This window comes from Lithobates pipiens, unplaced genomic scaffold, assembly GCF_037356315.1.
Source record: "Lithobates pipiens isolate NorthernLeopardFrog02 unplaced genomic scaffold, aLitPip1_a1.2 Scaffold_16, whole genome shotgun sequence".
Taxonomy (NCBI): domain Eukaryota; kingdom Metazoa; phylum Chordata; class Amphibia; order Anura; family Ranidae; genus Lithobates; species Lithobates pipiens.
Genome location: NW_027507748.1, coordinates 435,570,242 through 435,583,853, shown reverse-complemented (window position 1 = coordinate 435,583,853; position 13,612 = coordinate 435,570,242). Strand labels below are relative to the sequence as shown.

The window sequence follows — 13,612 nt, the reverse complement described above, 5'->3', positions numbered from 1 at the left end:
TTGGTGCAAGACACTGTACATATACCAATATCCATTTTATTATTGTTATTTTTTTATTATTATTAATATTATACAAAAGGATCCTCAATAAGGCCTTGTTCCCCTTAGACAATATCTTCAGTGAATTCTGTAAAACAAACATAAAAACAAAAAAAACAGTTAAAGCAACCCCTTTTCTGATGAGTGCGTGATTATATGTAGAAGACAGCGAAATAAAAAGAAACAGTTCTAGAGGGGCATTTGATGGAAAATGAAGATTTCAGCATTCTTGAGAGCCTATTACTTTTTTAAACCCCTGAATAGATTGTGCTGCATAGAACATTCTGTCAACGCTCAACAATCCCAGTCACTTCTCTCCCGCTTGTCCTGCTGAGGTGACCAGTCACAGCTGCACCAGGCGACATATCATGCTAAAAGGTCAAACTAGTCCCACCAGCTACACCAACCAAGAGAGGACACATGGGTTGTCAGCAACAGTTCAGACCCCCCCCCCCCCCTTCACCACTTTACTTCCCTCACTGTTTATATTTAAGTCCAAGTCAGCCTCGTACACCAAGTGTCTTCAATATTAAAGCTTGTTTTCACAACGTAGATGGCCCAAGGCAGCAACCTTTAAACTACATTCAGATGTCTATTTAGATGAGTGTGAGGTGCTTCTGAGTTCCTTCTGACCTGCTTTTGACTTCCTTCTCAGCTGCTTTTGACTAATTTTTGACTTACATAGGGAAAAAATGTTCTGCAAAACAAATCCTTTTGTAAACTGGTTCTCACTGTCCAATCTGTTCTGCCTACTTCAAACACAAAAAAAAAAGTCCAGAATAATATTAAGCGTTGATAAAATAATCATATAAAAACAGCCAATGTGTTTCAGGGCCAACACCTCTTCCCCTTCATCATCACTGAACACAGGATAAAAGGTGGATGGAGAAAAAAGTGACTTCACAAATTTTCACAGGGGGCAACAACTTGACAGCAATTGTTGAGCAGCAATGGAGCTTGACCAACTGTCAAGTTTTTACTCAATGTGGACAGTTCAATACCAATTCCAATATAGATCTGTAAAGTCATTGCTTTCTTTGGGCCCATCCCAGTTTATCCTGTGTTGAGACACCCCTTTTTGTATTTCTATGATTTGAGCTACTATTTTACCCTAGGTTAACATTTATATGTTTCTGCAGGCTGCGTTTTGTGGGTGCCTGAGTTTCCCGCAAAAAAAAGTGCATGCACCTTTTTCAAAATGCAGCCTGCAGGGAAATCACATAGTCATTTTGACCATGCGGTTTCCCTATGGTTCCTGCACACACACTGCAATTTCACATGGGTGGGGGTGCCATTCAGAATGAATGGCAGCCCGTGCTTTTTCACTGCGGGTGTGGGAATCACTGCGATTCCTGCAGCCACAGGCATAGGTGTGAACCTATTCTCATTGTGCATAAGTTTCCTCATCAGAGCTATTGAGCTTGTTTGAAGAAATAAATGAAACAAAATGTTTTTTTTACCCCAAACCATTATAGATTGCCTAATTTAAAAGAGATTAAGACTGAACTCCAGGCTCTAAAAAAATTAATTTAATTAACTCTTAATCCTCCAATAGCAGAAACATATAGTTTTTGTTTTGCTAAATCATTGTACTTTAAAATATCAACTCAAAGTATTTGTGATGGTTACATACACTTGATAGATTTTATATTTGTTTTCATATATTTTTTTAATTATGGCAAACATGTTCACTTTCCATAGCCTAGTGAATGAGGTGAAGCTCTGCTGCCTTCATTATCCAAACATGTACAAGCAAAAATACAATTTATTTTATTTTTTTTTTAACTTTTCCTTGCATGTGATTGAGTTTTCTTTGCAAAGTGAATTTTTACTACATTCATTAAGCTAAGCAAGAATTTCCATGCAAAGTGAACAGCCGTTTTTCCTTTAGTAAATCAACCCTATGTTTTATTATTATTATTATTATTATTATTATTATTATAATACAGAATTTATATAGCCCCAACAGTTTGCACAGCACTTCTGTATTCAGTATTATTTTGTAAAAAATCAGCACCCACATTTAAAATAATTCCTGGAAATATTCTTAAATTCAAGGAAATCAACAACTCTCCAATTCAAAGTTAAAAGTCTGAGTACTTTAGTTAGATAACAATTACAATGCACGATCGATGAACATAAACTGTTATTAAGGGGAAAATTGTTCTTCAGAAAGTAATATTACACACATTAACACCATTATGCATATGTATACCTTTATAAATATGTTAGTGTTCATCTATGGAAACCTTTCGTCCATTTCTAGGCTGTTAGAATAAAACAAAGTGGATGTAATTAGTAACTGGTATATCATATTTAAAAATGGTAAAGCACTGTGCATATCAGCAAAAAAATACCTTTGATTTATTATCTAATTTTATATATGGCTATTTTGCGCATTGACAGGTCATATCAAGAGCAATGATGTTGTGCACAGTGCAGTTACCTTATAGCAGCTAATTAGATTTTCCCATATTGTAGTTTGACAAATCAAAGATAAATCCTGTAATAGGATTTACTGAATTACGTAAGTAATCAACCAGGTTTTTTGAAATCTACAGAAATGTAATGCTCTAGTGGCAAAGTGAGTATGAATACGATGTAATATAGTGACAGTTTATAATGATTTGGGTTTAATTAAACTTTAAAATAGCCAGGCAGCTAGCATTTTCAGGCAACAGCGCAAACTATATATTGTATACATTTTTCATTACAGGTTTCCTTTACGCTCTATTGTGGCAGCATGCTTAAATCATATCTAATCCTAAGAACAAAATGTAATATATTGCAACCTACCAGTCCTTAGATATAGTAACTGTATGCATTTTCTATTTTCAAGCTAAGCACATTTTTTACAAGTACAGGAAATATCCTTTGATCCAGGCAGAAATCGTGTATTCTTACTGTGTCACGTCCTGTGTACTGAACTGAAATCTCATACAAGTTTATAGCTTTCCCAGCTATCTTTTGTGAACTACAACTACCCCCACATATGTAGTAGAGATGTGGAGAGAAGGGGTGTCTGTAATCCAAGTCAGTGACACCACTGCTCCTCCATAAATAAAAAGACCACCCAGAAAGACCTAGTGCTTCTCTCTCCCTCCCCGGAACAGATAATGTGTTAATGGCAGAATCACCAGGCATAAAAAAAATCGTAAGAAAAAGAAAATAATGCATATTGAACTGTAAATAATGGGCTCTAAACTAGTTCAGATTCCATTTGCCCTAACACAAAGAAAGCTGTCACATGATTGCATCACCACTGGAAATTCTGCTGCACGTAACAAAGGAGTGGATGAGATTATCATGACGTCCGAATATGGCCACATGGCTGTACTAGAACAATGTTGTTGTCCTGATATGGCCATATTAGGTCTATGATATCACAAGCATCCTCACCCTTTTGTAAATGTACATTCAGCTAAGGGGCAAGAAATCTCCTGCCCACAGCTCAATGGCCTAGTAATACAGCTAACCTTTAGGTTTGGACCAAAACCAAGCTCATATCTTCGGGACCCTAATTATAGTTCTGAACAGAGACTTTTTTACTATTTCCAAACTCTGCAACCCCTTGTAGCATAAAAAAGACCAAGACATGCATTGAAGACTAAAAAGACATACAAAGCATACCCTGAAAAGGAAAAATGGCCTTCCCACTGTACCAGAGCTATCCTGTAAAATACAACACATCCAGCATTAAAAATTGTTGGGATATACGCTCATGATGTTTGATTATAATTAGACATCAAACTGCTACCTAAATTAAATTAAACAAAAACTTTTTTTTTTAAATTAAAATAAGAAAAGTGTTATGCTTACCTGTTCTGTGCAGTGATTTTGCACAGAGTAGCCCTTATCCTCCTCCTCTGGGATCCCCCATCGGATCTCCAGGCTCCTACTCCTCGGCGAGTGCTCCCCATAGAAAGCCGCTTTCTATGGTGGCACTCATGCAGGCTCGCTCCTGAGGTATCCTGTCTGCATCCATTGACACAGACCAGGTGGCTCAGTCCCACCCCCTGTTCCCTCATAACAGTATTTGATTGACAGAAGCGGAAGCCAATGGCTCCCACTTCTATCAATCTGTCCTGTGAGGAGGGAGACAGTGGTAAGTGCCGCTGCTCTTGTGCACATCGATGGATCGGGATGGGGCTCAGGTAAGTGTAAGGCCTTTTGCACACTGGACGTTTTTACAGCTGTTCCTAGGGGCATCTGCCTTTTTTTCCTGCCAGTAAATGCCCCTTCATGTTAGACTACACGTCCATGCACACATAGTCTTTTAGCAGCATTTAGTGGCAGGAGCTTTTAGAGGCTTTTACTTTCACTGCCAGGAAAAACACTTGACGCTGCTAAAAGTTGCTAGAAGCTGCCTAAACGCACCTAAACGCTACTGCTTGAGCATTAATTAATTTCAATGGCCAGAATAAATTATTTATTCTGACCAATGAAATTAATTTATGCCCAAGAGCTTGACACCTGTAAAAGCGCCTAAAAGCTTTAGACACCACAAGTGTCAGGCATTTTTTCTGCAAAAATGCTGGCTTCAAGGAGAGTTAACAAACGTCCTGTATGCATGAGGCTTAAGGAAGGGTGCTGGGGGAATCCAGCAGCACAGAAGATTTTTTTTTACCATAATACATATAATTGCATTAAGGTAAAAAAAAACAAAAAAAAAACTTAAAGTGATTGTAAAGTCTCGTTTTTTTTTTTTAAATAACAAACATGTTATACTTATCTCCTCATCTCCTTATCTCCAGTTGGTTTTGCACAGAGCAGCCTGGATCCTCCTCTTCTTGGGCCACTCTTCACTGCTCCTGGCCCCTCCCTCTGGAGAAGTGCCCCCACAGCCAGCATCCTGCTATGGGGGCACACAAGCCGAGTCACAGCCCGCCCCTTCTCTCCCCTGACTGACTAACTGCCTTTAATTGACTGCCACGGGAGCCAATGGCTCTGCTGCTGTGTCTCAGCCAATCAGGAGGAGAGTCCCGGATGGCTAAGACACTCGTGGACATCGCTGGAGAGAGATGGGGCTCAGGTAAGTAATTAAGGTGTGCTGGGGAGGCTGCCACATACAGAAGTTTTTTTTTCATCGTAATGCATAGAATGCGTTAAGATAAAAAAACCTTCTGCTTTTACAACTCTTTTAAGGCTTTAGAACCACTTTAATCTGCAACATATACTAACATAATTAAAATACTACGGAAATAAAATGCAAATAAATAACTAGAGTAAAATGCTGGTAAAAACAAAGTTATGGAGAGACAGAGGAACATACCTGAATAAATGTATTTTATAAATGCAGTTTTTACTGTATAAACTATATTTTTAAAAGGAAAGTAGATAATACGGGTAACAATATGATGTAAGGGGTATATTTTGACCTCATAAATGCAGCTTGATTAACTCATACCAGACATGTAAAATGATTTAAAACTTGATGATGGGCTGTCTGCTCATAGATCCACCAAGTAACAATGAAATAGAAGTATAGCTGGCTGTAAACCAAGTAACATTTATAGGAGGTACAGGTGGTTTAGGTTTGGAAATGAGAATCAACCTATGTGATGATGAGAAGGAGAAGAAAGAAAAGAGAAGAGCAGAGAAAAAGCTTCCTGGAAAAGAATACATTGGTGGCCAATGTGTAAGTGCAACATCATTAGTGCTAGAACCTCATGCTCCTTTAGATAATGTGGTTCTTTTACTGTGAATTTGTGTGAATTTACAATAAAAGTGACGCCATTAAGTGTTCCTTTATACCCAGATCTTTTAATACCTAAAGTGTTGCAAGCCCGAACATTAAATTCCACCATCGCCAAGGATGTTGATTTTCATTTTAAAAGTTAGTATGTTAAGCACTTAAGGACTGACTCACGCCGATGTACGTCGGCAGAATGGCACAGCTGGGCACAGGCACATACAGGTATGTTGCCCTTTGAGAGCCCAGCCGCGGGTCGCTGCGCCGCCGTCGGCACACTCGCGACCCGGTCCCGAGCTCTGTGACCGTGGCTGCGGGACCTGCGGACCCAATCGCCGCGGGTGTCCCGCGATGGGGTCACAGAGCTGAAGAACAAGAAGAGGTAAGTGTAAACAAACCTCTCCTCATGCTTCCTAGTGTGCCTGTCACTGATCGTCTATTCCCTGTTATAGGGAAAGACGATCAGTGAGGTCACATGCCAAGCCACGCCCCCAACAGTAAAAAAACACACACACTCACACTTAACTCCTACACTGCCCCCCAGTGGTTAATCTCTTCACTGCCCGTGAAATTTTTAAGGTAACCAGTGTTACTATAACTTTTGCGCAAACCAATCAAAAGCTTATTGCGATTTTTTTTTAACAAAAATATGTAGAAGAATACGTATTGGCCTAAACTGAGGGCAAATTTTTTTTATATATATTTTTGGGGGATATTTATTATAGCAAAAATTAAAAAATATAGGATTTTTTACAAAATTGTTGCTCTATTTTTGTTTATAGTGAAAAAAATAAAAACCGCAGAGGTGATCAAATATTACCAAAAGAAATCTCTATTTGTGGGAAAAAAGGACGCCAATTTTGTTTGGGAGCCACGTCGCATGACCGCGCAATTGTCAGTTAAAGTGACACAGTGCCGAATCGCAAAAAGGGGCCTGGTCCTTTAGCTGGAAAATGGTCCAGGGCTTAAGTGGTTAAACAACATTTTGGTTTCATATAAAATGAATGAAAGTGTGATAATTGTTGGCCCCCTAGAATTGTACACTGCTATACAGACTTTAAAAAAAAAAAAAATGATAACCTCCAGTCGAATACAAATTCTGCACAAATTTTCTGGGCCTATAAGACCATACTGTGTGTGTATATATATATATATATATATATATATATATATATATATATATATATATATATACACTTTTGTGTTTGCCCCCTATTTATCGTGAGCTGAAATAACAGATCTAGGACTTTTTCTATGTACACAAAAGGCCTATTTCTATCAAATATTGTTCACACATCTGTCTAAATCTGTGTTAGTGAGCACTTATCCTTTGCCAGAATAATCCATCCCCCTCACAGGTGTGGCATATCAAGATGCTGAGTAGACAGCATAATTATTGCACAGGTGTGTTTTAGGCTGGCCACAATAAAAGGCCGCTCTAAAATGCCACAGATGTTGCAAGTTTTGAGGGAGCATGCAATTGGCATGCAGGAATGTCCACCAGAGCTGTAGCCCTTGAATTGAATGTTAATTTCTCTACCATAAGCCGTCTCCAAGGCTTTTCAGAGAATTTGGCAGTACATCCAACTGGCCTCAAAACCACAGACGACATGTAGCCACACCAGCCCAGAACCCCCACATCCAGCATCTTCATCCCCAAGATCATCTGAGACCAGCCACCCGGACAGCTGCTGCAACAATCGCTTTGCATAACCAAAGAATTTCTGCACAAACTGTCAGAAACCATCTCAGGGAAGCTCATCTGCATGCTCATTGTCCTGATTGGGGTCTCAGCCTGACTGCAGTTTGTCTTCGTGACCAACTTGAGTGGGCAAATGCTCACATTCAATGGCGTCTGCCACTTTGGAGAGGTTTTCTCTTCACGGATGAATCCCGTTTTCCATTGTACAGGGCAGGTGGCAGACAGCATGTATGGGGTTGTGTGGGTGAGCGGTTTGCTACTGTCAACGTTGTGGATTGAGTGGCCCATGGTGGCGGTGGGGTTATGAAATGGGCAGGCGTATGCCATAGACAAGGACCACTGGTGCATTTTTCTTTTATGGCATTTTGAATGCACAGAGATACCGTGACAAGATCCTTAGGCCTATTGTTTTGCCATTCATCCACGACAATCACTTTGTGTTGCAGCATAATAATGCACGGCCTCATGTTGCCTCATGTTGCAAGGCCTCATGTTGCAAGGCCTCATGTTGCAAGGATCTGTACACAATTCCTGGAAGCTGAAAACATCCCAGTTCTTGCAAGACCAGCATACTCACCAGACATGTCACCCACTGAGCATGTTTGGGATGCTCTAGATCGGTGTATACAACAGCGTGTTCCAGTTCCTGTCAATATCCAGCAACTTCGCACAGCTATTGGAAAGGAATGGACCAACATTCCACAGGGTACAATCAACAACCTGATCAACTCTGTGAAGTAGATGTGCTGCACTGCATGAGGCAAATGGTGGTCACACCAGATACTGACTGGTTTTCGAACCCCCCAGACCCCACCAATACAGTAAAACTGCACATTTTAGAGAGGCCTTTTATTGTGGCCAGTCTAAGGCATACCTGTGCAAAAATCATGCTGTCTAACTGGCATCTTGATATGCCACACCTGTGAGGTGGATAGATTATCTCGGCAAAGGAGAAGTGCTCACTAACACAGATTTGTGAACAATATTTGAGAGAAATAGGCCTTTTGTGTACATAGAAAAAGTTGCAGATCTTTCAGTACAGCTCATGGTAAATAGAATAAATTTATTTTGCTCAGTGTGTGTGTATATATATATATATATATATATATATATATATATATATATATATATATATATAGTACAGACATATCAGAGACCCAGAAAGATTAAGTAGCATCAATGTCTACATCACAAGTTTGCTCTGAAGGCTTGACGATATATCCAAAATAATGGACATTGTCTTTGCATTCAATACTATAACAAGTGTAAATGAGCAGAGAACCGAGAGTTACTGTGTATCTTTCCAGTTTAATAGAATTAAACAGGGGTTTGCAAAGTTCAAAAAGACAAAACATTAGGACATTAGGGAAAATAACACTTATTAAACTGGAAATTAAAGTTACCATTAAGGACGTTAATCATAATCCAAAGTCATGGGCCAAAGTTTCACACCCATAAATATGGATCAAGATACTTTAACAGGAATGTCAAACTTTAATGGTACCACTGCACACTTTCAGGGGTGGTTTGTCAGAGCACTATGTGATGGACCTAGTTGCAGCTATAATCTTTTGGTATTACTGGTGATTCCTGGACAACTTAATCAAGAGATATTGGGTGCATTAATTTGCACTTGCTGATACAGTGAATACGGTATATATGTATGACCAACTGACCAACATAAGAAACTGAGAGTCAGGTAAGACTTTGGTTTTTCTAGGGGCTATAGTATGAATAGGTCCTATATGTGGAGAACTAACCCCACCCAGTTGGCACCCTCGCAACTGCTGTTGTTGTGGGGTTCTAGGTTCCATCTGTTGCATCTTTGGATAATGGGCAGTGCTATACCATGTAACACTTATGTGGCTCTTCTGATGAAAAAGGCTTCACCTCACCTGTAAAACATGTTTGAGTGAGTTGTTCTCACTCCACTGAACTACCTGCGCCTTTTATACAAAGCATGTTACACATGATTTTTTCTGTGTAAAAAGATTAAAAAGATGTATGATATAGGATAACATATGTAAACATATACTGTATATATGGTTAGTCAGTGGTAGTCAAGACTTGGCCCTTGCAGGGGTTTAGCATTTGTTTTTTTATTTAAAATTATTGTTATGTATCCAAACTGACAATATGCTATATAAATCTTTGTATTGGGATTTTAAATTAAATTTAAATAACTGTAATACTTATTTTTATTTAAATTACACGTGTGGTGGTACGATTAAAGCCTGACATTCCTGTTGAGAAAATACATTCTCTTGAACTATTAAGGATGAACAAACCAATTTAGCAGAGGCTCGGCTCTCTAAATGCTCATTACAGGACTAGAACAAAATATATATACACACACATAGAGTATCTCACAAAAGTACACCCCTCGCATTTTTGTAAATATTTTATTAATCCTTTTCACGTGACAGCACTGAAGAAATTACACTTTCTTACAATGTAAAGTAGTGAGTGTACACCCCTAAGTGAAAATGTCCAAATTGGGCCTAAAGTGGCAATATTTTGTGTGGCCACCATTATTTTCCAGCACTACCTTAATCCTCTTGGGCATGGAGTTCACCAGAGCGTCGCAGGTTGCCACTGGAGTCCTCTTCCACTCCTCCATGACAACATAACAGAGCTGGTGGATGTTAGAGACCTTGCGCTCCTCCACCTTCCATTTGAGGATACCCCACAGATGCTCAATAGGGTTTAGGTCTGGAGACATGCTTGGCCAATCCATCACCTTTACCCTCAGATTCTTTACCAAGGCAGTAGTCATTTTGGAGGTGTGTTTGGGGTCGTTATCATGTTGGAATAATACCCTGCTCCCCAGTCTCCGAAGTGAAGGGATCATGCTCTGCTTCAGTATGTCACAGTACATGTTGCCATTCATGGTTCCCTCAATGAACTGTAGCTCCCCAGTGTTGGCAGTACTCATGCAGCCCCAGACCATGACACTCCCACCACCATGCTTGACTGTAGGCAAGACACTGTCTTTGCACTCCTCACCTGGCTGCCGCCACACACGCTTGACACCATCTAAACCAAATAAGTTTATCTTGGTCTCATCAGACCACAGGACATGGTTCCAGTAATCCATGTCCTTAGTCAGCTTGTCTTCAAAAAACTGTTTGCGGTCTTCCTCTGGGACGACAGCCATACAGACCAATTTGATGCAGTGTGTGGCGTATGGTCTGAGCACTGACAGGCTGACCCCTCACCCCTTCATCACCTGCAGCAATGCTGGCAGCACTCATACATCTATTTCCCAAAGACAACTTCTGGATATGACGCTGGGCACGTGCACTCAACTTCTTTGGTTGACCATGCCGAGGCCTGTTCTGAGCTGAACCTGTCCTGTTAAACCACTGTATGGTCTTGCCCACCATACTGCAGATCAGTTTAAGGGGCTTGGCAATATTCTTATAGCCAGGCCATCTTTATGTAGAGCAATAATTCTTTTTTTTCAGATCCTCAGAGAGTTCTTTGCCATGAGGTGCAATGTTGAACTTCCAGTGACCAGTATGAGAGAGTGAGAGAGATAACACCAAATTTAACACACCTGCTCCCCATTCACACCTGAGACCTTGTGGCACTAACGAGTCACATGACACAGAGAGGGAAAATGGCTAACTGGGACCAGTTTGATATTTTTTACGTAGAGGTGTATTCCCTTTTGCTGCCAGCGATTTAGACATTAATGGCTGTGAGTTATTTTGAGGGGGCAGCAAATCAACCTGTGAAGCTCTAGTGAACGCCCCCAAGAGGGTTAAGGCAGTGCTTGAAAATAATGGTGGCAACACAAAATATTGACACTTTGGGCCCAATTTGGACATTTCCACTTAGGGATGTACTCACTTTTGTTGCCAGAAGTTTAGACATTGATGGCTGTGTGTTGAGTTATTTTGAGGTGACGGCAAATTTACACTGTTATAAAAGTTGTACACTCACTACTTTACATTGTAGCAAAGTGTAATTTCTTCAGTGTTGTCAAATGAAAAAATATAATAAAATATTTACAAAAATGTGAGGGGTGTACTCACTTTTGTGAGATACTGTGTATATATATATATATATATATATATATATATATATATATATATATATATATATATATATATATATATATATATATATATGCAGATATGTATATGGGGATGACTTTATAGTTCTCCTCTTGAGTATTATTTTTGATCAAATTTGTCTAATAGGAAAACTCACAAGTACCCACGTGACAGGATCACGAGGGACCATTTCTCTGTTGTAACATAACGTTAATAACCTCAATTATGACTTTTAAAATGGGAAAAATCTTAAGGCAGGCCCAAACTGCATGAAAAATGTGCCTTCAGTGAGCTGACATCTAGTACATAAGGGACAAACTGCAGGGTAGATGGTAGCTATGTGGTAATGGGTAAAGTACGCTGTATGGAGGGATTTTATTTGTATAAATCTGTCTTTGGAAAGAACCATATTAGTAGTGTAATGGTGCATACAATCATTCTGGTCATCTTTTGACAGATTAGCCTGTCATTTCTAAGTCTGGTCAGTTGGACCGAATGTCCGGAGGAGAGTCTGTGATAAATAGAGGACAAGGGTTTACCCATAACTCTTGAGGTGAGTAACCTCTGCAGAGGGTTGGATTCCAGGGGAGATGTGGGCAGGAAACTGTGATTGCACTGAATGTAAGTTGCAGATATTTAAACATCCAATTGGGGAGATTATATTCCATCTTAAACTCAACAAAATTAGTAAACCTGCTCCCTGAGAGCATGCCCCCTGCACATTCCCGGTGGCTAATAAAGAGCTCCTGGTCTCTACTTGCAATTGGGAGCTTTCCGATCATGTTGTACTGTGATGGCCAATCACCATTGTCACATGATCAGAAACCCAGCATCAGAAACCTCTTAAAGGGTCAGGAGGCACCAGCGTTAAGGGGTTAACAAGCTTCCAGTGCGCTTTATGGCATTATGTTTTCTATTACTGTAAACATCAGGATTAACCATATAAGCATACCTTTTTTGTATACTCTTCTGTAGTAATATGCGATTCCTATAAAGAGAGACCATGAAAATAATTGAATGTATTACTTACTATAAATGCATATCAGAAACAATACCAGGGATACGTCTTTCAAAATTGTTTATTATACCCATGTCAAGGTCCCAAATTTCAAAGAAGGTTTTGGCAGGACTTTTGTTTGCGCTATCTTTTGACTGCAACCTCAGTATCCTGCTCAGATTTACCGCTAATAATAATAATGGCATTATTTACTATTATTAGCTATTTTGAGCCTTCATATTGTGAACCTTTATTATGGTGTTAAGCAATGCCTGGTTTGCCTACCGTATGAACTTGAGGTTTGCATACATATTATTTAGGATAATTAGCAAGTCAAATAAAACTTGTTTTCAGGGGAAATGGGTTGCACATGAGATCCATTTATGATGCTTCTCGCCTGATTATGACTTTTTCGCATCCACATAGATTTGTATTGTGAAAAATGCAATTCAGAAGCATTAGAATAAGATGCAAATAAACACAACTTTGCATTTAATGAATATATGTACATTCTTTCATTAAAATATATTTGCCTTATATGTATATATATGACATACACAAAGTTTGAATAAAGGAAACAATCTTAACAAAAATTAAATACAATCATCTTGTGCAAATTAAACAAAACAATTTTAATTCTGCTTAAATCTACTACTACTCCTACTACTACTACTACTACTACTAGAAGAATGAGAATTGGCACTTTCTATTAAAGAGTGGCACAAGATGGTGTTTGTGCAGAAAATAATAATACAAATTTGAATGGTAAATGTGGATGTCAAGTGGCACTTAGCAATTGGTGCTTTAACCTCCCTGGCGGTATGATTCAGTCTGGAATAAGGTGCTGAAAGCGGTACAATTATTTTGCATGGAAATCTGGCTTTTATTTTGTAGTCCTGTAATTCTTAGGAATAACGCTCTTAAATCTGTTCAAACCAGAGTCTAGCAGACATCCCGGGTATGATAAAGTTTATAATATAATAAAGAATAATAGAAATTATTCAATAATGTAATCAAATCCTAAAACACTGAAAAATTTACACTTTTTGGTTGCTATGGACAATCTCCAAATTCCAGGCAGTAAAAAACAGTATTTATAATATAAAAGTGCATGCAGGGCA

The 13,612-nt window shown here is 39.0% G+C and overlaps 1 protein-coding gene across 1 annotated transcript in view; it reads right to left on the bottom strand.

Annotated features, from left to right (window-relative positions):
• Positions 1-16: 16 nt before the first annotated feature.
• Positions 17-13,612, bottom strand: part of NMS (neuromedin S) — a 37,356-nt gene continuing 23,760 nt past the window's right edge. Inside the window, exons 7-10 of the mRNA XM_077484607.1 lie at positions 12,447-12,482; positions 3,670-3,711; positions 2,255-2,306; positions 17-127 (exon numbers count right to left, since the gene is read on the bottom strand). Coding sequence (XP_077340733.1) covers positions 2,268-2,306; positions 3,670-3,711; positions 12,447-12,482 — 117 coding nt within the window. The 3' untranslated portion in view covers positions 17-127; positions 2,255-2,267. The remainder of the gene's footprint in view (positions 128-2,254; positions 2,307-3,669; positions 3,712-12,446; positions 12,483-13,612) is intronic.